This window comes from Aquila chrysaetos, chromosome 11, assembly GCF_900496995.4.
Source record: "Aquila chrysaetos chrysaetos chromosome 11, bAquChr1.4, whole genome shotgun sequence".
Lineage (NCBI taxonomy): Eukaryota > Metazoa > Chordata > Aves > Accipitriformes > Accipitridae > Aquila > Aquila chrysaetos.
The window spans coordinates 43,407,165-43,430,495 of record NC_044014.1 but is presented as its reverse complement, the minus strand read 5'-3'; the positions used below and the strand labels follow the sequence as shown (position 1 = coordinate 43,430,495).

The 23,331-nt window shown below is 67.8% G+C and overlaps 2 protein-coding genes across 3 annotated transcripts; one reads left to right on the top strand and one right to left on the bottom strand.

Annotated features, from left to right (window-relative positions):
• Positions 1-488: 488 nt before the first annotated feature.
• On the top strand, positions 489-23,249 carry COL5A3 (collagen type V alpha 3 chain). The gene is given in 70 exon segments (XM_030031091.2): positions 489-602; positions 1,731-1,841; positions 4,050-4,202; positions 6,090-6,257; positions 6,415-6,628; positions 6,701-6,863; positions 7,416-7,538; positions 7,709-7,855; positions 9,001-9,111; positions 9,191-9,352; positions 9,503-9,550; positions 9,662-9,703; positions 9,778-9,840; positions 10,032-10,106; positions 10,267-10,350; positions 10,428-10,484; positions 10,609-10,662; positions 10,780-10,833; positions 10,972-11,025; positions 11,141-11,194; positions 11,267-11,320; positions 11,403-11,447; positions 11,654-11,707; positions 11,868-11,912; positions 12,141-12,194; positions 12,296-12,340; positions 12,463-12,516; positions 12,626-12,670; positions 12,765-12,818; positions 12,927-12,971; positions 13,221-13,274; positions 13,501-13,608; positions 13,690-13,743; positions 13,828-13,881; positions 14,141-14,185; positions 14,735-14,788; positions 14,953-14,997; positions 15,174-15,227; positions 15,412-15,465; positions 15,542-15,595; positions 15,692-15,799; positions 15,956-16,045; positions 16,138-16,191; positions 16,379-16,486; positions 16,605-16,712; positions 17,089-17,142; positions 17,284-17,337; positions 17,476-17,583; positions 17,738-17,791; positions 17,948-18,001; positions 18,090-18,143; positions 18,266-18,319; positions 18,495-18,602; positions 18,773-18,826; positions 19,111-19,164; positions 19,372-19,425; positions 19,544-19,597; positions 19,753-19,860; positions 20,053-20,106; positions 20,193-20,246; positions 20,357-20,464; positions 20,548-20,601; positions 20,806-20,841; positions 20,963-21,016; positions 21,155-21,240; positions 21,242-21,399; positions 21,584-21,696; positions 21,869-21,937; positions 22,069-22,305; positions 22,416-23,249. Coding segments are annotated over 68 exon segments (5,325 nt in total). The 5' UTR covers positions 489-602; positions 1,731-1,841; positions 4,050-4,123; the 3' UTR covers positions 22,563-23,249.
• RDH8 (retinol dehydrogenase 8) lies at positions 566-2,525 on the bottom strand. Of its 2 annotated transcripts, none has more exons than XM_030031095.2 (6): positions 2,380-2,525; positions 1,589-1,750; positions 1,334-1,513; positions 1,159-1,252; positions 888-1,071; positions 566-790 (listed from the first exon to the last, which is right to left on the bottom strand). In XM_030031095.2, exons 1-6 carry the CDS (start codon positions 2,483-2,485, stop codon positions 566-568), a joined length of 951 nt encoding a protein of 316 aa, XP_029886955.1. In that variant the 5' UTR covers positions 2,486-2,525. The 2 variants fall into 2 exon arrangements, with proteins under 2 accessions (XP_029886955.1, XP_029886956.1); XM_030031096.2 differs by having other exon boundaries at positions 1,589-1,833; positions 2,380-2,494.
• Positions 23,250-23,331: the final 82 nt, after the last annotated feature.

The following is a 23,331-nucleotide window of genomic DNA, read 5'->3' as shown; positions in this document are numbered from 1 at the left end:
CTCTGACACCCCCAGGTCCCCCAGACCCTCCCCCCAGGCTCCCCAACACCCCCAGAGCCCTCTCCTGGGCTTCCCAGGTCCCCCAGAGCCCCCCCAGAGACCACCTCAATAGCTCCAGGTCCCCCAGAGCCCTGCTCTGGGCTCCCCAGTTCCTCGGACACCCCCCCCCCCCAGGGCTCCCCAACACTCCCAGGTCCCCCAGAGCCCCCCCAGGTTCCCCAAAGCCCCTCAGGCCGCCCAGCCCTTATGGTTCCCCAAGGCTCTCCCTACCCCAGCTCCTCACCCCACAGGTTCCCCCAACTGCCCCCAAGGCTCCCCACCACCACCCCCCCAGGCTCCCCCAAGGCTCCCCACCCTCCTCTCCATCCAACGGCCCCACCGGGACCCCATCCTGCCAGTTGAGCCCCCCCACCCCCGGCTCTGAGACCCCGGGGGGACGCGTTCAGCCGCCGGTGCCGTCCTTCTGTCCTGCTGTGAGCGATGCCGGGGAGGGGTGCGGGACTGCGGGCCGTAGCCCCCTCCCCATCATCAAGGGACCGAGCTTCCCCTCCCTGGGGTGCCCCGCTCAGAGCGGGGTGACCCTACGTCGGAAGCAGCCGCAGGTGAGGCACCGCAGGGCGGCCATGCTGAGGTGGAAGAGGGTGCCGTAGTTGAAGAGCAGGCGGTAGTAGGTCCTCACGGACAGGTCCCCCGAGGGATCCGCGTACTTGAGGGCCACCAACGGCGTGTAGAGGCTGTTGGTTTGCGTGCGGAAAGCCGGACGCCTGGCTCTGATCACGTTCACGATCGCCTGTGAGTGGAGAGGAGGGGCTCAGGGCTAGCGTGGGGCCGGGAACGGCGCCCAGAGCACACCCCCCCCCCCCCCCAAACTCCTCTCAGCCCCACACCTCAGCCACGGCAGCAGGGCTCTGCCCCAGCGTGGCAAAGATTTCGTGGGAAGCCGGCAGGTATACGTCCTTGAAGTACCGCACGGTAGCCGGGTCGGTGCCGGGAAACTCGGAGCGTGAAACCTCTTCCATCAGCTTCAACTCAAAATCCGTGTTCACGGGGCCCGGTTCCACCATGGAGACGCTGTGGGACCACGGCGGGTGCTCAGGGTGGGGGTCCAGAGCCAGCCTCGGACCCTCTGGGGTGCTCCCCACGCCCCATCACACTCACAAGACGTTGAACTGCAGCAGCTGCACGGCCAGGCTCTCGCAGAACCCCTCCACGGCGAACTTGGAGGCGGCATAGACGTCGTTGAAGACGATCCCTGTGAGCAGAGAGGGGTTGAGCTCATTGAGACAACCCCTGGAGCGAGACCACCGCACAGCGGGACCCCCCCCCACCTCACCCTGCAGCCCCATGACGCTACTGATGACCACGATGTGACCGCTCTGTCGCCGCTTCATGTCGGGGAGGACGGCTTTGATCATCCTCACGGCCCCAAAGAAGTTGGTCTCGAAGATGCGCTTCATCTCCTCCACACTGATACTCTCCACCGGACCGACGTGCCCCACGCCGGCGTTATTCACTGTGGCACAGTGTGGGGGGCTCAGAGACCCCCTCCGGCCGCCCCTTGTGGCCCCCCACCCACCACCCCGCTCACCCAGCACATCCACCCGTCCCCCGGGGATGCTTTCCATGCACTCTGCCACCGAGCTGTCGCTGCAGACATCCAGGCGTTGGATGCTCAACGTCTTTCCCAGCGCCGGTCCGGCCGCCTCCTCCAATTTCTCCTTCTTCCGTAGGTCCCGCATGGTGGCGATGACTGCGGGGAGCCCCAGCCCCGGTCAGGGGGACCCCAGATGCCAGCCGGGGTCGGAGGGTCAAGCCGGGATGATGTTCCCTAAGCTGCTTTGGTAACACAGCCTTTAATCTCCCCCCGGGACTAATCCCCAGCCCTGGTGCGGGGTTGGTGGTGGGGCAGCGGAGTTGTGGGGACACACATGCGTGTATGTGACAACGGGTGGCACGGGAACGAGGATGGCGTGAGGGGACCACACGCGTGTGCGTCCACCCGGGTGGGAGCGTGCCGCCAGACCCGGTTACATGCGTGTGCGCTCGCAGCCGTGCGCTGCTCGTGCCATCTGTGTCCCCGTGGGGCTGCCCCACGTCCCCAGCTCCCCTCCGCCTGGCAGGGCGGTGGGTGGGGGGCACAGGGACACCTCGGCTCACCGAGGAGGGGGGGTCTGCGAGCTTGGGGCCATGGGACTTCAAGTCCTGGGGGCTGTGGGGAGAAAGGCTCTGGGGCTGGATGGACGGGGACCCTAAATGCTGCACCCTCCCCAGCCTGCCACCCCATCCTGGAGGGCTCCCGTCCCCGCCTTGCTGGGGCAGACGTGGGGCCGTGGGTCCCCTCCCGGGACAACGTGGAAGGGCCCCCTCCCCGCTCCTTACCCTGGAAGCGTTGCTGGGGGTCCTGCGCCAACCTCACGGCGACGGCGAGGCCGATGCCGGAGGAGCAACCGGTGATGAGGACGGTGCGGGGCACGAGGGTGGCCATGGCTGCACTAGCCTGCGGTCCAAAGTCTCTTATGAGATCAGGACCCGGCGTCACGTGGGAGCAGGATCAACCTCCCCGGGGCAGCCCTGGGGAGGGCACGGGGGTCCGCCGGGCCACGGCCCCCTCCCCTGCCCGCCGATACGGCGCGCGGCAGCCCTCGGGGACGTGGATGGGGACAGGCGGTGGCACGCGTGGCTGCGGCCCCGTAGCCAGGTGCCCACCCTGGGCCTGTCAGGGACCCCATAGCCCCCCAACCTGTCATGGGGGTCCGTGGGGGAGCTGGGACACGGCGGCTGAGGGTTGGGGAGGGGGCTGCGTTGCCATCAGAGCCCCGTGTGGGAGTGGGCAGAGGCTCGGTTCGGGGGGCCGGGGGCGTCCGCGGGGGCTTGTTACTGCAGAGACGACGGTAAATATTTGCCGGGAAATGGAAAACCGGGGGAGCGGAGCCGAGCGGCCGTGACTCAGGCGATGAGGCAATGGGGCGACTCCGGCCAGCCGGGCCCCGGGGACCAGCCCGGCCGAGCGGCAGCTGTGCCGTGGGGTGGGGGGGTCCCCCGAACCCCCCAGTCTTGCTGTGGGGATGGGTGCTCCAAAATCCCCAGCCTTGGTGTAGGGATGGGAGTGGGATGGGGGGCTTTGTACCCCAAAATGCGCTGTCCTTGCTGTGGGGCTAGGAGTGGGGTTTGGGGCCATGCACCCCAAAACCTGCCATCTTTGCTGTGGGGCTGGGGGGAAGGCCTCTGCACCCCTAAACCTCGCTGTGGGACTGGGAGCAGGGTGGAGGGCTGTGCACCCCAAAACCTGCTATCCTTGCTGTGGGGCTAGGGGTGGGGTATGGGGCCGTGTACCCCCAAACCTGCCATCCTTGCTGTGGGGCTGTGAGCGGGGCGGGGGGGGGCTCTGCACCGTTAAACCTCACTGTGGGGCTGGGAGCAGGATGGGGGGCTCTGCACCCCAAAAGCCACTGTCCTTGCTGTGGGGCTGTGAGCCGGGGGAAGGGCTCTGCACCATTAAACCTCACTGTGGGGCTGGGAGCAGGATGGGGGGCTCTGCACCCCAACCCTCCCCGTCCTTGCTGTGGGGCTGGGAGCAGGATGGGGACCTCTGCACCCCAAAACCCCCCATCCTTGCTGTGGGGCTGGGAGCAGGGTGGGGGTCTCTGCACCCCAATCCTCCCCATCCTTGCTGTGGGGCTGGGAGCAGGATGGGGAGCTCTGCACCCCAAACCCCTCCGTCCTTGCTGTGGGGCTGGGAGCAGGATGGGAGGCCGTGGACCCCTAAACCTCGCAGTGGGGCTAGTGGGGGGTGTTCTGCACCCCTAAAACTTGCTGTGGGGCTGGGAGCAGGTTGGGGGGCCCTGTCCCCCTAAACCTCGCGGTGGGGCTGAAGTCTCTCTCCCGTCGGCCCCGTTCGGGGCGGTGGGATCTCGCAGCCGGGACCACCCGGGGCCGGTGTCGGTCCCGGGACCCGCCCGTGGGCCGGACGGGAGGCGGGGGCTCCCGGTGAGCCGGTCCTCCTCCGGTCCTCCCCTCCTCTCCCCTCCCCTCCCTTCCCCTCCCCGCAGCCCCGACGAGCCTGGAGCGGACAGGGCGGGCTACGAGCTCCGGTACCGGGTACCGGGCACCCACCGCGCCGGGCATGGAGGGTCTCCCGGTCCCCGCCGCGCTCCTCGCCGCTCTCCTCACCCTGCTGCAGGGGCTGCCCCCGGCCAGGGCAGGTAACGCGTACCGGGTGGGGTGGGGGGGGGACGACACCCCACGCCCACGCGTGTCTCTTCTCGCCACCCCCCCCCCCCCGCCTCAGTTCCGCGGGGAGGTGGGGGACACCGGCGGGTTGAGCCCCGAGACCCCCGGCGTGGGGACCGGGGGGGGTCGCGGATGTCCCCGTGGGATCCCTGCTGCTGTCACGCGTGGGGGCCCCCGGGGGCCCCGCCGCCGCCTTCAGCACCACGGACAGGGCCGGGGGGGGGGGGGCCACGGCGTCCCGGGGGGGGGTCGGGGCACCCCTTGGGACTCTGGGGGTCCCCCGTGGCTCCGGCCGTGGGGTGGCACAGCTGGCGACAGGGACAGCCCCCCCCCCCCCCCCCCGGGCGTGGGGTGTTCCCCGTGGGTCCCTTGGGGGTGCTCCCCCCGGGGGCAGGGGTGCTCCTCCTGGGGAGGGGGTGCTCCCGCGGGTCCCTTGGTGGGGGTGCTCCCCGTGGGACAGGGGTGCTCCCCCCCAAGGGCGAGGGTGCTCCCTGGGGGTCCCCTGGTAAGGGTGCACCCCACGGGGCCCCGGGTGGGGGTGCTCTCCCAGGGGCAGGGGTGCTCCCCCCGGGTCCCTCGGTGGGGGTGCTCCCCCTGGGGAAGGGGCTGCTCCCCCCGGGGCAGGGGTGCTATCCCCCGGGTCGCTTGGTGGGGTTGCTGCCCCCGGAACGGGGGAGCAGGCAGGGTGGGGAGCCCTGGATGCCTGGGTCCCCTGGCTGGCCTGGGGGGGGCAATGGAGGGGGGGGGTCTGGGGAAGCACCTGAAGCGTGAATAATGGGGATAAGCACTGGCACGGGCTCCCGGAGGCCATGGGGGGGGCTGTGGGGGGGCCCCTCGTCCCACTCCCGCCAGCTTCGCCGCACCCTACCCTACCCCTTGGCTTTACCAGGAGCGATGCCGAGCCACCGGCACCCCTGTGTCCCCCCCCCAAGCTCCCTGAGCCACCCATTGCCGCACACGCCCGGGTCTGGCGTCTGGAGGGGCTTGGCCGGTACAGCCACTCCAGGGCCACCCACCAACCCTGTACTGGGGGTTCCCAGATCGTGTAGGGGGGGGTCCCTATCCACCCCGGCACGCCACGGCCGGGTGATGGCTCTCCCCGGGGAGCGCCGGCAGGAAGCCGGACCCATGTGCCGGGGTCAGAAGGGCCTGAGAGACGGCTTGACCAGAGCGGGGTCAGCCAGTTCCCAGCCTGGTCCTGTCTTACCATGTCCCTGCTTACGCTTGGGGTGCCCCAGCCAGGCTGGGGGGGGGGGCTGGGGGCAGTTTGGGGAGCTCCGGGAGGAATTGCTGCCCCCCTGGATCCCCCTGCCTGGCCTGCCCGGACAGGCCTTTCTGGCAGGGAGGGTGGGTGCAGCCCCGGGCTGGGGGGGGCCCTGGTGCTCTCTGATGTGGCTGCAGTCATAGCCCCCAGCCCGCACCCCCCCATACACACCTGGCTGTGCCGGATTAACCCTCCAAGCGCCCAGGCGCAGGCGACGATTGGGGTCCGGCTCCCTGCGGAGAGAGGGCAGCACCCCCAACCCTCTCCCCAAGCCCCCACTTGGGTGCAGCCGGGCTGTGCTTAGGGGGTGACGGGGATCTCCCATGGGTGACGGAGCCCTCCCGCCCCATGGGGTGCAGCCGTGCCGTGGGGTGCAGAGCAGGGCCGGGGGCGGAGGAATGCGGCGAAGGAATCTGGCGGCCGCGGGACCGGACCTTGGGCCCACACAGCTGCCTGGCACCGGGCCGGCCCGGCTTGGCAGGAGGCAGGCAGGGGGATGGGGATGCAGCCGCGGTCCCCGGCTGGAAGCACAGACAACGGCTGGGGTGTCTCCGGTGGGTCCCCATCCCCTGAAGGGTCCCCTCTCGCCCCGCAGCGGTGCCCGTGGACGTGCTGCAGATGCTGGGCATGCAGGACGGCCGGGACGGCGTCTCCGTCACTGCTGGGATCTGCCCGCAGCGCCCGGGGACCGAAGACCCCGATTTCGCTTTCCGCGTGGACAACCGCACCCAGCTCAGCGCACCCACCCGGCAGCTCTTCCCCGGTATGGCACCGGGTGGCCGCGGGGCCGCCGAGGCCATTGCGGGGTGCAAACTGAGCCGCTCCAAGGGCGAGCATCCCCTTTCGGGGTGCAGAGCCACCTCTCGGGGTGCATCAGTGGGGCTTAGCTTGATGGTTGCTCCTCTTCCTCCCTGCTGCAGGTGGCTCCTTCCCCGAGGACTTCTCCATCCTGGCCACGGTACGTGCCCGGCGTGGAGGACAAGCCTTCCTGCTCTCCATCTACGATGAGCGAGGCGTGCAGCAGCTGGGCATGGAGATCGGACTCTCGCCCGTCTTCCTCTACGAGGACCAGGAGGGCCGGCCGGCCCCCGAGCAGTACCCCGTCTTCCGCAGGGTCAACCTGGCCGATGGCAGGTGAGTGCCGGAGGGGGGGGGACGGGGGGTCTCTCCGGTCCCTCTCGCTGCGACCGAGTCCCGTCTCCGCAGGTGGCACCGCGTGGCATTGGCCGTGAAGGGCACCAACGTCTCCTTGCTGGTGGATTGTCACCTCCTCGCCACGCTGCCGCTGGAGCGGGGACCTCAGCCCCTCGTTAGCACTGAGGGGGTGACGATTTTTGGGGCCCGCCTCCTGGATGAGGAGGTGTTCGAGGTGGGTCCCTCCCCAAATCCATGTGCCAGAGGCCCTGGCTGTCCCACAGCACCCTTGCCCTGGTAGTGAGGGGTCCGGGGAAGGTGGGGGGACCCAGTTGGCCTGGTCGGTAGAGGCCCCAGTTGTGCTGGGGGCTGCTCTCTGTCCCTGTGGGGTGTCCCCATCCCCGTGCGGTGCCCTGGTTCCTCTCACTGCATTCCTGCCCGCTGCAAATGTCAGGGGCCACGGGCAAAGAGGCAGCATTGAGGCAGCAAGGCGAGTGGGGCTGCCTCCCCACCCCCCCCATTTTGTCCCCAGCAGGCAGACAAGGGTCCCTTTGTTCACTCGCCACCCCCTGCACCCTCCACCCGGCCGAGGGGGTGTCCACACTGGCTGCCCCGAGCCGCCCACGGACCGGCCGGCTACTGCCGGGACAGGGCTAGCCACGAGCACCGGCTCTTGCACGCGTGTCTGGGGTGTGCGTGGGCACCTGACCGGCTCGGGGTGCAGATATGGGGGGGGGCGGGCCAGAAAACCCACTCCCTCGTGCTCCCCCCTTCTTCTTTGCCACAGGGTGATGTCCAGCAGCTGCTGATTGTGGCCGACCCCGAGGCCGCCCACTCCTACTGCCAGCTCTACATGCCAGGCTGCGACCAGCCCCTGCTCTACCCCCTCCTAGCCCCCTTCCCGGAGGAGGTAAGCACCCAAGCTGGGAAGGGGAAATGCTGGGGGGACCCTCGGGAGCCCCCACCCTGCCAGGCAGCCCACAGGGATGCTGCCAGGCTTGGTGTCACCATGGGGGGAGCTGCCAGGGCCCCTGACGCCCGCGTTTCTTTCCTCGCCGGCGTCTGCGCTGCCCCTTGCAGAGCAGCCCGGAGCCCACCGCTGCCCCACGTAGGAAGGGCAAGAAGGGAAAGGGGAAAGGCAAGCGGAAGGGCAAGGGCAAGAAGAGGAGGAACAAGGAGCTGCTGGAGCAGCACGAGACCTCTGTGCCCTCCGTCACGGCCAGCCAGGTAGAGAGCGTGACTAACCCGCCTCTGCGGCTGCTTAACCCACCCTGGTTAACCCAGCTCTGCTAACCTGCTGCTTGCGCTTGGCTGTGGCGTGCCCGCTCCGCAGCTCCCCAGTGCCTGTCAGCGAGCGCCATGCCGCGGCTTGGCTCCTCGTGCTGAGGCGGGACAGCCGGGACCCAAATCCGGCTTAAATGCAGAGCGGCTCCAGGTGTGCATGGCCTGAGGCAGACCCAGATGCATCCTGGAGCTGGCAGTGCCTGTACGCAAAGCTCATGCCGTGCCACACGCGGCCTGTTGCATCCAAAGCAACTCTCAGCCTCATCTTTGCACAGTCTGGGGCAAAGCGGGCTGGCTCCAGCCTCTCTGGCCTCCATGGAGCCGGACCTTTGGGTCTGTTGGATGTGACTGCAGGGCTCTGGCCAGAACGCCTCCCCCTTGGGATTCGAGGGAGCCTGGGCAGCCGGCGCATCCCCACAAGGTTGCCGATCCCGCTGGCACTTGGGGCTGAGCCATCCCCACGGCTCCTGGCTTTACGGAGCGTGTCCTGAGAGCCGGTGGGGATCCCCTGGGCGGAGACTCCGGGGCAGGGCAGGAGGCAGCCCCCCCCACCTCTGCCTTCGGCCCCTTTGGCTCTGGAAATGGGTCACGGCTGCAGCTGGGGACGGCGGTGCTGGCCAAGGGCGGCCCGGGGACGGTGGCCCCTCCTGCCGATGAGTCAGCCTTGGCTGAGCCGGGCCGGAGAGACCCGGCGAGGGGTGGCCGTGCTCCAGGTGCTGCTTGGAGCCAGGGACCATGCGGCCCTGGTGTGTGGGGGATCGGCCGCCCCCACGCCTGGGAGCAGCAGCTGCCGAGCGCTGGCTTGCCTTCCCCTCTGCCCCAGCATCGCTGCGAGCCAGCGGTCCCTGAGGAGCGGGAGTCCCGGTGCCTTGTCCCAAAAGGGGAACGGCTCCCATGTCCCAAAGCCAGGCAGGGGCTGTGGTGGGGTGGGGACATCGTGAGTCCAACCGTGGCCTCCCCCCCCCCGCCAAAAGCAGGGCATCCCCTGGCCCTGCCAGCCTGCGGGACCCCACAAGGGTCATGGGCCAGCACCTCCCTCTGCCGCAGCGCTCCCTTCCTCACCCTGCGCCCTTTCCGCATCGCCCAAGGCCAGCGCACCCACACCGACGCCGTCCATGGAGGAGAGCTCCCTGCCGCCGGTCCCCTCCAGCCTTGCCACCACCGTGAGCGTCACCCTGAACGGCACCGACCCCTTCGAGGTAGCAGCAGGGCTGGGGGCTGGGGCAGGCAGGGGGGGGGTCCCCTCCTTCACAACCCCGGCGTCTCCCCATCCCTTAGGACACTGGCGAGGAGCTTATGCTTGAACTTGAAGATGATGGAGTCGCCGGGGCTGGTAGCACGGAGCTGCCGGGCTATGAGGACTACTACGACGGGGACCCTGCGAGCCGGGAGCGGTTCGGCCCTGCTGAGCGGGAGGAGACGGTGATCCAGGCTCCCCAGGTAATGCTGGGGACAAGAACTGGGACCCCCCAGAGCTACCGCTGGCTGAGTTGGGGCCACGGTATGGGGTCCAGCAGCCATGTAGGTGGTTCGGAGCCCTTCACTCCAGCCCAGCTCTCGGCCGACTCTCCTCACCCTGATGTTTTGCAGGAGCCTAACTTGAAGGGGGAGAAGGGCGAGCCAGCCATCGTGGAACCGGTGAGTGGGGCACAGTCCCCCTGGGGACGTGTGACCCCAGCCCTCTGTGGTACCCCAGGGCCACCCACCTGAGACGGTTCACAGGACGTGGCTTGCTCTCTTCTCCTTTAGGGTTGGCGATTCGAGGGGCCGCCGGGACCCCCAGGCCCTGCGGTGAGGAGCGAGGGGCTGCGGTGGGGAGGGATTGGAGGTGCCAAAGCATTAACATGCTTCTGTGTTCTCCGCAGGGGGAAACAGGTCCCCTGGGACCACCGGGTCTCCCAGGGCTGCCCGGGGACCCTGGAGATCAGGTACCGAGCAGACGGGGAGGGCTGCGACGGGGCCAGAGCTGCCCTGCGGCAGGACTGGGGCCGCAGGCGTCCCGGCAGTCCTGCTGGTGCATGCCGGCATGCACGCGGGGCGATGGAGCTGCAAGCCCTGACCTGACAGCCTGGCTTCTACCGGCGTGATGACGGCTTATCCCCCGCTTCCCCTCTGCTAGGGTCCCGCAGGACGGCCGGGGCTGCCAGGAGCTGATGGAATCCGCGGCCCGGCGGGGACGATGATCATGTTGCCAGTAAGCAAGCGCTGGGGCAGGATGGGATCCTCGGGGACCCTGCCGCCTGCTCCCTGCGGAGTCTGGCAGGGGACAGCTCTCTAGGTGACACGGAGCTGGCTGTCCCCAGGGCTGGGGTCCGGTGGCTCCCCTTGTCCCTCACCCTGCTCCTTCCTCCCAGTTCCAGTTCGGTGGAGACTCCCTCAAGGGTCCCACTGTCTCTTTCCAAGAAGCCCAAGCCCAAGCGATCCTGCAGCAGGCGAAGGTAAGGACCCCTCGCGACCAGACCCCCTGCCCAGCCTCCCCACTCCCCCTCACCCCTCTCCTCCCTTCTCTCCCCAGCTTGCCATGAAGGGTCCCCCAGGTCCCATGGGGCTGACCGGCCGCCCAGGACCGCTGGTGAGTATGGCTGGTGTGGGGGCCGCTGCAGGGTGCCCACCCCACGAAGATGCACCTTGTCGGGCCAATCTTCACATCGAGCAAACCTTCATGGTGGGGTCTCCATGCTCTCCTGTTTTTGTAGGGTCTACCTGGACACCCGGGACTGAAAGGAGACGCGGGGGACATGGGGCCACGGGTGAGTCTTGCTCGGCTGGGCTGTGCGAGGAGAGGGTGTGCAGGGTTATGCCCCAGGCAGAGGTCTGGCAGGCTGCAGGCAAGCCCAGCCCTGACGCCTTCCCCTCTTCTCCATCAGGGTCCCCGGGGAATGCAGGGACCACCGGGACTGCCGGGGAAGCTGGGCAGACGGGTAAGCGCTGGGGATTCAGGTTTTGCCTCCCCCAAATGTCCTGGTCCACTGTCACGTGCCAGGGTGCCCCTTTCCCATCCCTGTCCTGAGGGGCTCCGAGCTTTGGGCCCCTTCCCACTCCCTCGACTTGTCTTGCAGGGTCGTGCTGGAGCGGATGGTGCCAGGGGTCTCCCGGGGGAAACCGGACCCAAGGTCTCGTGCGTGGGGTGGTATCGGTGCTGGCAGCAGGGTGGGGGGCCGGGACACCCAGGTCCTTGTGTGGCGGGGGGTGACGTGGGCTCAGCCTGATGCCTGTCCTGCCCCACAGGGTGACAGGGGCTTCGACGGGCTGCCGGGGCTGCCAGGCGAGAAGGGCCACAGGGTAAGTGGGACCGCACCGTGTCCCCTCCTGCCACCACCGTCCCCACGCCGCCTCACCCTCTTTCTTCTGCAGGGTGACGTGGGGAAACCAGGACCAGCGGGCCCCCCTGGGGAGAAAGGCGCCAAGGTGAGGAGCGTGGAGAGGGATGGGGAAGGATCAGGCCCTGCTGGTGTTGGTGGGATGTGCTCAGCTCCACTCTTCTCTCTAGGGCTCAGACGGCCTCCCGGGACCTCGGGGGCAGCCTGGGGAACCTGTAAGTACCTGCTGCCAGCACTGGGTGCCTGCCCTGGCTTCTCCCCCAGCCCCAGGAGCGGTGGGGGGCAAGCTTGGTCCCCAGCTTTCTCCCTGCACCTTTTTGGAGAGATTTGGGCACTGGATTCCCCCACCCTAAGGAATACGGGGTGCTGGGGTCAGTGCTGCCATCTGAGCCCCCACTGACCCCTCTGTCCTTGGCCCTAGGGTATGCGAGGCCTGATCGGTTCACGTGGCTCCCCCGGGCCCCCCGGACCACCGGTATGAGACACCGCTCCTGCCTGTCTGTCTGTCCATCTGTCCTCACCTTGGACCGAGGGGATTTTTCTCTGTCACCCGTCAGCCTGGGCACGGCATCGTCCTTGGTGCGGCGTCACCTTGGGGCGCAGCATCACCCTGATCCTCCCTCCTTCCTCTGCAGGGTGCCAGCGGCATTGACGGAGCGCCGGGGCCCAAAGGCAATGTGGTGGGTGTCAGCGGGCCCCCCCTGGGAGCACCGAGCCTGAATTAGCCAGCGAAAGACCGGGATGCTCCAGGGAGGGGGAGGAAGGGCTGGGGCGAGAGGTCCCATGTGCCCTCGTGGGGTGCGTGGGCTGGGAGGGTCCACGGGGGTACAGTGAGGGTCAGAGTGGCACATCCTGGGGTCTGAGGGGGCTTTTTGCTGCACTAATGGACTTTCTCTGCCCCCCCCAAGGGAATCCACGGGGAGCCGGGACCCCCGGGACAGCAAGGGAACCCCGGTCCGCAGGTATGTGGAGGTGATCGGGGGCCAGTGGGGTGTGCCCACGGGGCTGGGGGCTCAGGTGCTCCCTCAGTCCCTTCTCAGCACCCCGATCTGTTCTCTGGCAGGGTCTGCCTGGCCCCCAGGGCCCCGTCGGGCTGCCAGGGGAGAAGGTGAGTCAGGATCCAGCATGGATGGGGGGCGTCCGGAGCTGCCCCAGCTCTGAGCGGGTGGTGGGGAGCTGCAGGGGTGACCCCAGTCCCTCTGCATCCCTACACATCCTCCTCTTGCCCAGGGCCTGCCAGGGAAGCCGGGAATACAGGGTGTGGCTGGGGCCGACGGGCCCCCGGTGAGTACCGGCGAGGGGCTGTGCGGTCACTCCGGTCCCCGGCAGAGCGGGGACCGCAGGGCAGCATCACCGTCCCGGCTTGGGACTCACATCTTGTGCATCCCTGCAGGGTCACCCTGGCCGAGAAGGGCCAGCCGGAGAGAAGGGCCTCCAGGTAAGGGACTGATCCCCACCTCGTGCCCTGGGCGAGGGGATCGGGTCCTCTTTCCAAGGGGAGGGTCCCGTTTTTGCTGACTCTCTGTCCCCAGGGCCCTGTGGGTGCCCCTGGTCCCGTCGGTTATCCAGGACCCCGTGGGGTGAAGGTAAGCACAGCCTCCCCCTCCGCCGGGCTCTGCCAAGGCACCATGTGGGGGGTCAGGCGGTGTCCCCTGGGCGGGGGTCTCCCCTCCAACCCCTCTGTGTCTCTGCAGGGAGCTTTTGGCGTGCGGGGCCTGAAGGGCAGCAAAGGGGAGAAGGTAAGAGGTGTTGGGGAGAGGGGACAGCAGGGGACAGGGGTCCTCGTCCCGTGGTATCTGTGGGTCCCTGGTGTTGGGGGGCACTCGTCCTCGCCCTGAGATAGCTGCAGGTGGGGGGACGCCTGGGCTGCAGCTGGGGCCAGCCCCTCCATTTTGGGATTTGGGGCTCAGCCCCACACTGTGACCCCATTTGGGGCTTGTACCAGAGCTAATGCAGTCTCAGCCCCCCAAAATGTGCCTCTTGTTCAGGGAGAAGACGGATTCCCCGGCTTTAAGGGGGACATGGGCCCCAAGGGCGACAGGGTAAGTGGGGTCCCGATGTGGGGGTCTCCTCATCAGGGCTGTGTGGGGTGGCTGCGGGTGCCGTGAAACCCCGTGAGGTTTTGCTGGCTGGCTGCAGGATTTGGGGTGGTGGTATGGAACCCGGGGACACACACACAGCTCTGTCTGTGGGGACAGCTGGGACCCGAGGGAGCAGCCCTGTCCCCCTCGGCAGCGTGCTCCCCGCACCTCTGCGTTACCATTCCAGGGTGACCAGGGTCTGCTGGGCCCCCGCGGTGAGGACGGCCCTGAGGGGCTGAAGGGGCAGACAGGTCCCGTGGGGGAACCGGGTGCTCCCGGTCCTGCAGGCGAGAAGGTGAGGGGAGCCCTGTGTCCCTGTGTCCCTGTCCCCACGTCCTTCGTAGCCTGTGGCTCAGCTCTGCTCTCTCCCTTGCAGGGCAAGCTGGGAGTGCCGGGTCTCCCAGGCTATCCCGGGCGCCAGGGCCCCAAGGTGAGCACGGGGGAGACTTTGGGGTGTCCCTGGGACCCCAGGTGCCTCATCGGCCCTGGGTTATCACTTGTCCTCTCTCCTTAGGGCTCCACTGGCTTCCAGGGTCCCATGGGGCTGGCAGGAGAGAAAGGCAAGAGGGTGAGTCAGCCCTGTCCCTCTGTATCACGCTGTCCCATCCCTCCAGGCCATTCTCTGTCCCCCACATCCTGCTCAGCCACCCCCTCTGCGAGCCAGAGTGGGCTCAAAGCCGGGGAAGGGACCCAGCCGCATGGCCCTCTCCGTTCCCGTGTTACGTGTCCTCTCGCAAATGCGCTTGGGCACGCTCTGTCCCCTTGGGGGGGCATGTGGGGGTCTGCCCCGTGCTCTGCTCTCCCCACCTCCTCTTCTTTCCCTGCAGGGCAAGGCTGGCCAGGCTGGGCAGACGGGACAGCGAGGGCCCTCGGTGAGTAACCGCAGCCCCGGCCCCGAGCTCGGGGTGAGAGGAATCACCCCGTGTGCCTTGGCCGGTGACTACCGGAGGGCTGGCTGTATCCCACCGTGACCATCCCAGGGTCCAGCTGCATCCCACCACAACCATTCCCGGGTGGATTGTATCCCATGGCAACAATCCTAGGGCCGGCTGTAACCCACAGCGACCGAGCTTGGGGGTCTGCTGTATCCCACAGCAACACGCTCCGCAGCTTGCCGGTATCAGTTAGGCTGGAGCCGGTTGTTTCCCATGACAACCAGACCATGGAGACCACTGTAACCCGTGGTGACCAGAGACCAAACTTCTGCCTGTATCCCATGGGAACCACCCTGGGGCCAGCCATGTTCCTCCTGCCTCCCTGCCCCACTCCCATCCTGGTCCCCCAGCTTCCCACCCCGCTCCCAGCCCCTCTCCCTGCCCTGTACCCCCACTTCCAGCCCTCTCTCCCCTTTCCTTACCCCACTCCCAGCCCTGCTCCCTGCCCCACACCTCACCCCCACTCTTTGCCTCCCGCCTGTGCAGGGCCTCCCAGGGGAGCGAGGTCTGCCTGGTCCCACAGGGAAACCCGGCCCGAAGGTAGGTGGGAGCCCAGCCACGGGGTCCCTGCTGTCCCCCACATCCCCATCTCTCCGCCGTGCTCAGGGCCCCTCAGCCGTGGGTGCTGGCAGTGGGTCTGATGTGGGGTGGTGGGAAGGGTGGGGGTCTTTGCTGCTGCCCTCAGCCTGTTTCTGTCTCCCCAGGGAGATCCTGGCCATGATGGGGCCCCTGGCGCAGTGGGAGAGAAGGTAAGTGGAGGGTGGTTGATGCGCAGCAGAGGGCTGTCCTCCTGCAAAAACACCCCAGGAAGGGACCAAGCACCGGGGAAAATAGGATCCGGGGCGTGGGGAGAGGATCTGGGCACTGCGGGGCCGTGGGGAAAGTCCCTCTGCCACTGACCGTGGGTTTTCTCTCCCTCTCACAGGGTCCCCAAGGTCCACAAGGACCCAACGGCTTCCCGGGCACGAAAGGTCCCCCTGTAAGTGGTGATGGCTGCGCATGGTCCTGCCCTGGTCCTGCCTGTGCTTGAGACGGTGCGGGGGACAGAATCGGGCTCGCACATCCTCGTCCTCCCGCTGCGCCCTGTGGGGTGCAGGCAGCGGAGCGTGGAGCCCAGCTACGCAGCCTGTATCCCCCACCCCGTTACCTCTGCTCCTGCTCAGGGTCCCGCCGGGAAGGACGGCTTGCCAGGACACCCGGGACAGCGTGGCGAGCCGGTAGGTCCTCTGCCTCCCTTGGCTCGGGGAGGGGACTCCTGGCAATACCCAGCATTAACCCCTCTCTCCTCTGCAGGGGTTTCATGGCAAAACTGGCCCCCCCGGCCCCACAGGGGTGGTGGGACCCCAGGTGAGCGCTGGGGATGGAGGCAGGAGGTGTTTGTGTTGAAGCGAGCCTGGTGGGATGGAGGGATCCCCAGATGCTCACCCTGCTCTCTCCCCGCAGGGTAAATCAGGTGAGACGGGGCCCGTGGGAGAGAGGGGGCACCCAGGCCCCCCCGGCCCCCCTGGAGAACAGGGCCTGCCTGGAGCTGCTGGCCGAGAAGGAGCCAAGGTAGGAGCTGTGCTGGGGGTTCAACCTCTCACCCGGACCACCACAAGCCTGAGCCAAGCGGGGCTGGGTCCCCTCTGAGCTCTGCGGGGCACGAGGGCTCCCCCCGACTTGGTGGGGACAGAGCAAAGCTCTCTGCTACTCCTCTCCACCTTGCAGGGGGACCCTGGCCCTGCTGGCATCCCTGGTAAGAGCGGCCCCCCAGGCATCCACGGCTTTCCCGGCACACGGGGGGCACCTGGAGAGACGGTGAGTGCTGTCCCAGGCTTGGACGCAGCCTGTTATGGTCCTCGGGAGAAGGAGTAGGGTCCCTTCTAACCATCTTCCCTGCCCTTCTACAGGGTCCACCTGGCTTGAAGGGTGGGGAAGGTCCCCCTGGTCCCCCTGGACCCACAGTGAGTACAAACCATCGTGACATTTGAGGGGTTATCCGGAGTTTTGGGGTTTCCCTTGGAATATATATACTCCTTGGGGAGCAATTTTGCCACCCTGCTTAAAATTCTAGTTGATAAATGTTTCTTTGGAGAGGAGGAAGGCTGCCGGGGCCTTCTTCCCTCCACCCCACCTCTCTCTTCTCCCCAGGGTTCCCCCGGAGAGCGAGGACCAACGGGGACTGCTGGAGGCATTGGACTGCCGGGCCGGGGGGGTGCACAGGGTCCCCCCGGTCCCATTGGCGAGAAGGGCTCCCCGGTAAGTGCGAGAGGGTGTGTGGGGTGAGGCAGGAGGTATGGGACAGCGCTGGGACAAGCCGTGTCTCCCATGGGTGCCGGCCAGCCCTGCTCTCAGCCCTTCCCCTTCCTGCCCGCAGGGTGAGCGAGGTCCCATGGGTCCGGCCGGGCATGATGGGATCCAGGGTCCCGTGGGGCTGCCAGGCCCAGGCGGACCCCCCGGCCCTGCCGGAGAAGATGGGGACAAGGTAAGTCAGGGGGGCACAAGTCGGCACCTCCAGCAATAGCTCCTTTTCATTTCACTACTGACAGCACACGGATGCCTGGGATGGGCTTTGGGGACAAGTCCCCTCGCCTGGGGGATGTTCCAGGGCTGAGGAACCTCTGGGATGGGGCAGGTTTCCCCTATGGCTTCCCAGGAGCGGGGATTCCCTGGGCGGCAACGGGCTGTTGGTCCTGGCAGGCTTCCTTGGCACTGCTTCCCAGGTGGTGGCAGGTTTCCCTGGTGCTGGGATTTCCTTGGCTGTGGCTCCCCAGCCATGGCAGCTTTCCCTGGCTGCCAGCACTCCCTTCTCGCCGTCTCTCACCGGCTGCGGACTCTCACCATCTTCCCTTTTGCGGCAGGGCGAGATGGGGCTTCCCGGACAGAAGGGCAGCAAAGGCGACAAGGGCGAGGCGGTGAGTGCTGAGGGGCTGCTCTGCCCGGGGATGGTTCTCCGAGGGGCAGAGCAGCTCTGGGAGCAGGGGGGAGACGGCAGCAGCGAGGCGGGAGATGTTTGGGGGCTGCCCTAACCCTATGTGGGTGCTCCTGTCCCACAGGGTCCCCCCGGACCGACAGGAATCCAGGGACCCATCGGGCACCCTGGCCCCGCGGTAAGCACCCTTCCCACCCCATTTATTCCCTCGACTGAACCCCACCTTTCCCTCTTGGCTCCCTTCCCTGCCCTCCCACCCCACACATTGGGGTTTCTGTGGGGTGGGCGGCACCGACCCCAACCTCTCCCTTTGCAGGGAGCGGACGGGGAGCCAGGGCGCCGCGGGCAGCAGGGGATGTTTGGGCAGAAAGGAGATGAGGGATCGCGGGGTCACCTTGGCCTAAGCGGCCCCCCTGGCCTGCAGGTAGGGAGCGGAGAGGGGTGGGATCGGGTCTGCCGGGCTGGAGGGGATGAGGGACATGTGGCTCCGGGTTCTGTGCAGCCTGCCTGGGCCAGGGCACCCTCTGCCTTGTCCAAGGGGCTTCTAGACCCCCTGAGCTAACCGGTGATCCCCGCAGGGCATGCCAGGCCCACCGGGCGAGAAGGGCGAGAATGGAGACGTTGGCCCCATGGTAAGGAAACCCTGCAGCCGTCCCATTCTGCACACCCGCCGCTCCCCTTCCACCTCCTTCTGCCCCATCTCCAGCTTCCCACGTATCCCTCTCCCATGGGAGCTGCACGACTCAGCTGCCCTTTGCATTCTGACACCCCCTCTGTGCTCCCCACAGGGCCCCCCCGGCGCACCGGGACCCCGTGGGCCGCAGGGACCCAGCGGTGCCGAGGTGAGTACAGCCCTAGGGGGGCTCAGCAGGGGCTAATGATGGCAGGGGCTGCCCCCAACGTGGGTACCCCCCATCCTCTTGCCTTTAGGGTCCCCAGGGAATGCCGGGCAGCGTGGGACAGCCGGGTGCCGTGGGAGAAAAGGTAAGACCACATTTGGGAGGGGGGAGGACGGTGTGGGTCTCAGTCTGGGTGCTGGGGCTGGGCAGAGCTGCCCGCACCACCCAGCACCCGGCAGCATCTGCCCCGTTGCTTTTCTCACCCAGGGTGAGCCAGGCGAAGCGGGAGATCCCGGAGCCGCGGGGGAGCCCGGACCACCCGTGAGTATCGCAGAGGGGAACAGGGTGTCTTTTAGAGGCAAGACAAGGAGAGCGGGGGCCAGATCCTGCTCTCGCTGGCCACAGAAAGCACAGGCAGAGCTCCTGGTGAACACTTTAGTGCCCAAACTGCCCATTCCCTGCTCTAATGTGACCCTCCCACCCCGTCCCTCCGCAGGGCGTGAAAGGAGATGTGGGGGAGAAGGGAGACACAGGGCAGTCGGGAGCAGCTGGACCCCCTGGCAAGAAGGGCCCACCAGGAGAGGATGGAGCCAAAGGCAACCTGGTAAGGGGAAGGAGCAAGCATGGAGAGGCAGGGGGATGCTGTCCCGAGCCCCCGCATCCCCCCAGTAGCCCTGCAAGGCACTAATCCCAGTCCCTGCCTCTGCTTTCCCAGCACGCAGAAGATCTGGGGCTCCCTCCCAGTCCCACACTTGTGTCCCCTTCTCTCTGCAGGGTCCCATCGGCTTCCCTGGTGATCCCGGTCCCCCCGGAGACCCCGGTGTGCCGGTGAGTAGCCCCTGCTCACCCCTTAGAGGGGCTGCAGAGCAGAAGCAGCCCCACTCCTGGGGCTTTCCCAGGGCTGGAGCCAGCCCCCACGTTCCCCCACGGTGCTCCGGTGTCACCCACCGCCTCGCTGCCATCACCCTGGGCTGGTGATGGAGTTGGGAGCTGCCAGGACACCGTGGTTCTCTCCCCATTCCGCCTCATCGGTGCTGCCCGGTGTCCCAACAGCTCAGGGGTGAGCTGGGGGGGCTTGGCTAGGTGAGTGCTCACCCTCCCCTGTGTCGCAGGGTCTGGACGGAGCTGCTGGAGAGAAGGGTGACAGCGGGGACCCCGGTCTGCCGGTGAGTGGGGCAGCTGGGGATATCACAGCCGCAAAAGGGGGGGTCACATTCCCAGCGGGACCATCCTAGGCTGGGGGGGGCTCGAGGGGCAATAGCTGAGCTCTGCTGCTTCCCAGGGCTCTTACACACCCTTCGCCCTCCACACTTCCCCCAGTCCTGGCTGTGGAACTCTCCCCTCACCCCAAACTCCCACTGGGTTCGTTTCAGGGTCCGCCAGGCGCTTCAGGGGAGCCGGGTCCCCCGGGTCCCCCCGGACGGAGGGTAAGTAGGGGAACGGCGAGGGTGAGATGGGGAGGGACAGCGCGGGATGAAGTGGGACTGCGAGCGGGGCTGGCCAGGGCCAATGTGCAGCTCCTGGTGTCTCTGTCCCCTCGTCCAGGGACCCATGGGACCGTTGGGGCGCGAGGGCCGTCAGGGCGAGAAGGGTGCCAAGGTGAGCAGTGGCCGGTACACCCCAGGGCTCCCGAAACCCACTCCCCTCCAGAAGCCTCGACCAGCCTGGGACAGGGCCAGACCTCCCACCCCGGAGAGGTGAGGCTGGGTCCCGAGGGGTGCTGGCCTCAGCTCTGTCTGTCCTTCTGTCCCCAGGGACAACCCGGCACAGAGGGGCCACCCGGGAAGACGGGGCCCGTGGGGGCACAGGGGCCGCCGGGACGGCCGGGCTCTGAAGGACTGCGCGGGATCCCCGGCCCTGCCGTGAGTCGGGGGCTGCGGGGAGGATTTTTCCGTGCCCATGTGGGGCTGCCCGTGTCCCCGAAGCCCTGGCCAGCTGCAACTGGGGGACGTCCCCTTGGGCACGATGGCTGCGGCTTGCGAGGGTCGCAGCTTGGAGGGGTGTTTTGGGGGGGCTCAGCCTCAGGCCTCTCGCCCACACCGAGTCTCTTCCAGGGTGAACAAGGTCTGCTGGGGGCTCCGGGACAAGCGGGACCACCCGGCCCCCTGGTAAGTCAGCGTGAGCGAGCCCTGGGTACGGGTGATCTGAGCTGGGCACGATCCAGGGTGCGTGACACCCTCTTGGCCTCTTGCAGGGGCCCGTGGGTTTGCCTGGCCTCAAGGGAGACCCCGGCCACAAGGGAGATAAGGTGAGACGAGGTGACGGTCGTGCAGGAGCTGGGGTCCCTCACCCCAGACTCATCCCCGAGCCCCCCTGGTCCTGGGGAGGGGGCTGTCTGACGCTGCCCTTTGCCCCCAGGGCCATGCTGGACTGATTGGGCTCATTGGACCACCAGGAGAGATGGGGGAGAAAGGAGACCAGGGGCTCCCGGGCATTCAGGGTCCCCCGGGACCCAAAGGAGACCCTGTGAGTATTTGGGGTCTCCCCTGAGCTCAGGGGCTGGGTGAACGTGGGGGGAGGCAAGGGGCTGATGCTGTCTCTACCCACAGGGTTTGGCTGGACCCACCGGCCCCACTGGGCCCCCCGGCCCCCCCGGGCTCTCAGTGAGTATCTGCCTGCGGTATGTGGGTTCACCAAGGGTCTCCCGCCTGCCCTTAACTCCCCCACAGACCCCTGGGGGCTTCATCCCCCATGAGGGTGAGATGGGTAGGGGGGAGCCCAAGCCTCAGGGAGGGGGTCAGGGGCAGCTGCCATGGGATCACCGTGTGCCTGGCCAGTGCCCCTCTCCTCTCTTCTCTTCCCCGCAGGGACCCTTGGGCCAGAAGGGCTCCAAAGGCTCGCCGGTGAGTGCTGGGGAGGGATGGGGATGGGTGGGGGGGCAGCTCCTAATGTGCTCCCGGGGAAGAACCCGGGGCCCGTCGCAGGGAGCCAAGTGCCGTGGTGCTGAGTCCACTTCTTTTTCAGGGTGCTCTGGGTCCCCGAGGTGACACAGGCCCCCCCGGTCCCCCGGGACCACCGGTGAGTAAGGGATGCTCTGGACAGGTACCACTTCACGTCCATCCCCTCCCGGGAGGGCTCTGATGTCCCCAGACCCCCCCTCATCCTACCACCTGGCCCCCCCATCTGCTCTCATCCCTTCATCCCTCTCTGTCCCAGGGCCGCCCAGCCGAGCTGCTCGAGCCGCTGCCCTCGAGCCGGAGCAGGAGGCACCGACGGGCAACCAAAGGGGTTCCAGGGGAGCAGGGAGCCCCCCCCGGATTACGAGGGGCTGGAGGAGGTGTACGCGTCGCTCAGCTCCCTGCGCACCGAGGTGGAGCAGCTGAGACGGCCCCTGGGCACCCCTGAGAGCCCCGCGCGGGTCTGCAGGGAGCTGCAGCTTTGCCACCCGCACCTCCAGGACGGTGAGGTTTTGGGGGGGCCAGTCAGAGGGAGAGGGAACACCAAAACACCCTCCGAGGGAGGGGGGGGACTTTACATCATGCCAGGCGGTGCCCGCGCGGTACGTCCCTGGCCAAGGCTCCGTCAGAGCCAGCAGGGAACCGGACCATCTATCCGTCTGTCTGTCCTTCCTGCCCTCCTTCCCAGGCGAATACTGGATTGACCCCAACCAGGGCTGCTCCCGAGACGCCTTCCGCGTTTTCTGTAACTTCACAGCCGGCGGCGAGACCTGTCTTTTCCCCGATAAGAAGTTTGAGGCTGTGAGTTTGAGCGAGGGCAGAGAGGATCTGGGTGTCCAAAAACAACCCCCCGCCCCAGCAGCCCTCCCAGCGGGGACGTGATGGGGGCAGTTTGGGGCTCGCTTTTCCCCATGCTTTGGGGGGCCGGGGGTTGGAGAGGCTTCACCCCCGACACTGTCTCTGTCACCCCCAGGTCCGACTGGCCGCCTGGAACAGGGAGAAGCCGGGGACGTGGTACAGCACCTTCAAAAGGGGCAAGAAGGTGGGAGCTCCTCGCGCTATCCGGCCTGGGGGTGGGGGGAAAGGTGGACCCCCTGCGTGGCGTCACCCCGGCCGCTGGGCAGGCGGGTGTCTGCGTCTCAGCCCCTGTCCTGTCTTCCCCCCCCCCTCCAGTTCTCCTACGTGGACACGGACGGGAACGCCGTGCCCGTGACCCAACTCACCTTCCTGCGTCTCCTGAGTGCCAGCGCCCGCCAAAACTTCACGCTCAACTGCCAGCACGCCGCCGCCTGGTACGACGCCCGTGCCGGCACCTTTGCCCGTGCCCTGCGCTTCCGCGGGGCCAACGAGGAGGAGCTGGGGCACAACCACCCGGCCGCCCCCATCCGTGCCCTCCACGACGGCTGCCAGGTGAGTCCCCGAGCCGCGAGGATCCCGCATCCCCTTCCCGCCGCCTACATCCCCGTCGCTCGTCCCGCACCCGGCCGGCCCCGTACGCCACGTTTGCCGCCTTCCCGCAGGGACGTCGTGGCCAGGAGCGGACGGTGCTGGAGGTGACCTCGTCCCACGTCGAGCGGCTGCCCCTGATGGACGTGGCCGTCGTTGACTTCGGAGACGCCAATCAGAAATTCGGCTTCGAGCTGGGACCCGTCTGCTTCATGGGCTGAGCGCGGCCCCGGACAGCGCGCGGGGAGGGACGGCTTGGAAGGGGGGGGGGGTCTCCACTCCCTCCGCCGCCCCCCGTGCCAGGGACAGTGACCCAGGGCCTGCTCTGGCATACTCAGGACTCGGAGCCGCCGCAGTGCCATCCCCTCCTGCCTGCACGGCCCCCCCCTTATTTATACTACCGGCTCCCCTGCAGCAGGGGGGGGGGGGGGGAAAGCTGGGGCAGGGTGCCCCAGGCTGTAGGGAGGGGGTTCGAGCCAGCCCCCCTCCCCGTGGTGCTACAACGCTCCCCGAGAGCACCCTTAGTGAAGCACTGGACATGCCCTCGGCACGGCAACGCCGCGAGCCCCATCCCGATGCCTGCGGGGTCCGGACGGGCCCGGATCCAGCCCCCTCCCCGGCCGTCGCGGAGCCGGTGTCCCCGTGCCAGGCCAGGACATGACCTGGGGTGGGGGGTGTTAAACCTCCTCCTTTACCCCCCCCCACCCTAATTCTCTCCTTGGGGGGAGCGGGTGGCAGGGGGGGAGCCCCTGCCCCTTGGCGGGGATCTCCCCAGCTCACGGCAGAGCCCGTCCGGCGCGGCAGAGGGGACGTGGGGAGGTTGGGACAGGGTTGGGGCCGTACGTTGAGGCTCAGCCCCCGGTCCCGGTGCCGTTGCAGTTACTGTACGATAAACCGACTGTATCGAAGCCGTCTCCCATCCCGAATCCTTGCCGATTTCCATGGAAACGCGGGGCGGGGAGGGGGGGGCTGCGCGCCCCAAATCGGGGC

Excerpts from the sequence above, each read along its gene's own strand:
- RDH8 (XM_030031095.2), bottom strand. The coding sequence starts at position 2,485 with ATGGCCACCCTCGTGCCCCGCACCGTCCTCATCACCGGTTGCTCCTCC. Across the intron at positions 1,751-2,379 it reads CCCCCAGCAACGCTTCCAGG|TCATCGCCACCATGCGGGAC; the intron begins GTAAGGAGCGGG and ends GGCTCCCCGCAG. Across the intron at positions 1,514-1,588 it reads GGGACGGGTGGATGTGCTGG|TGAATAACGCCGGCGTGGGG; the intron begins GTGAGCGGGGTG and ends ACTGTGCCACAG.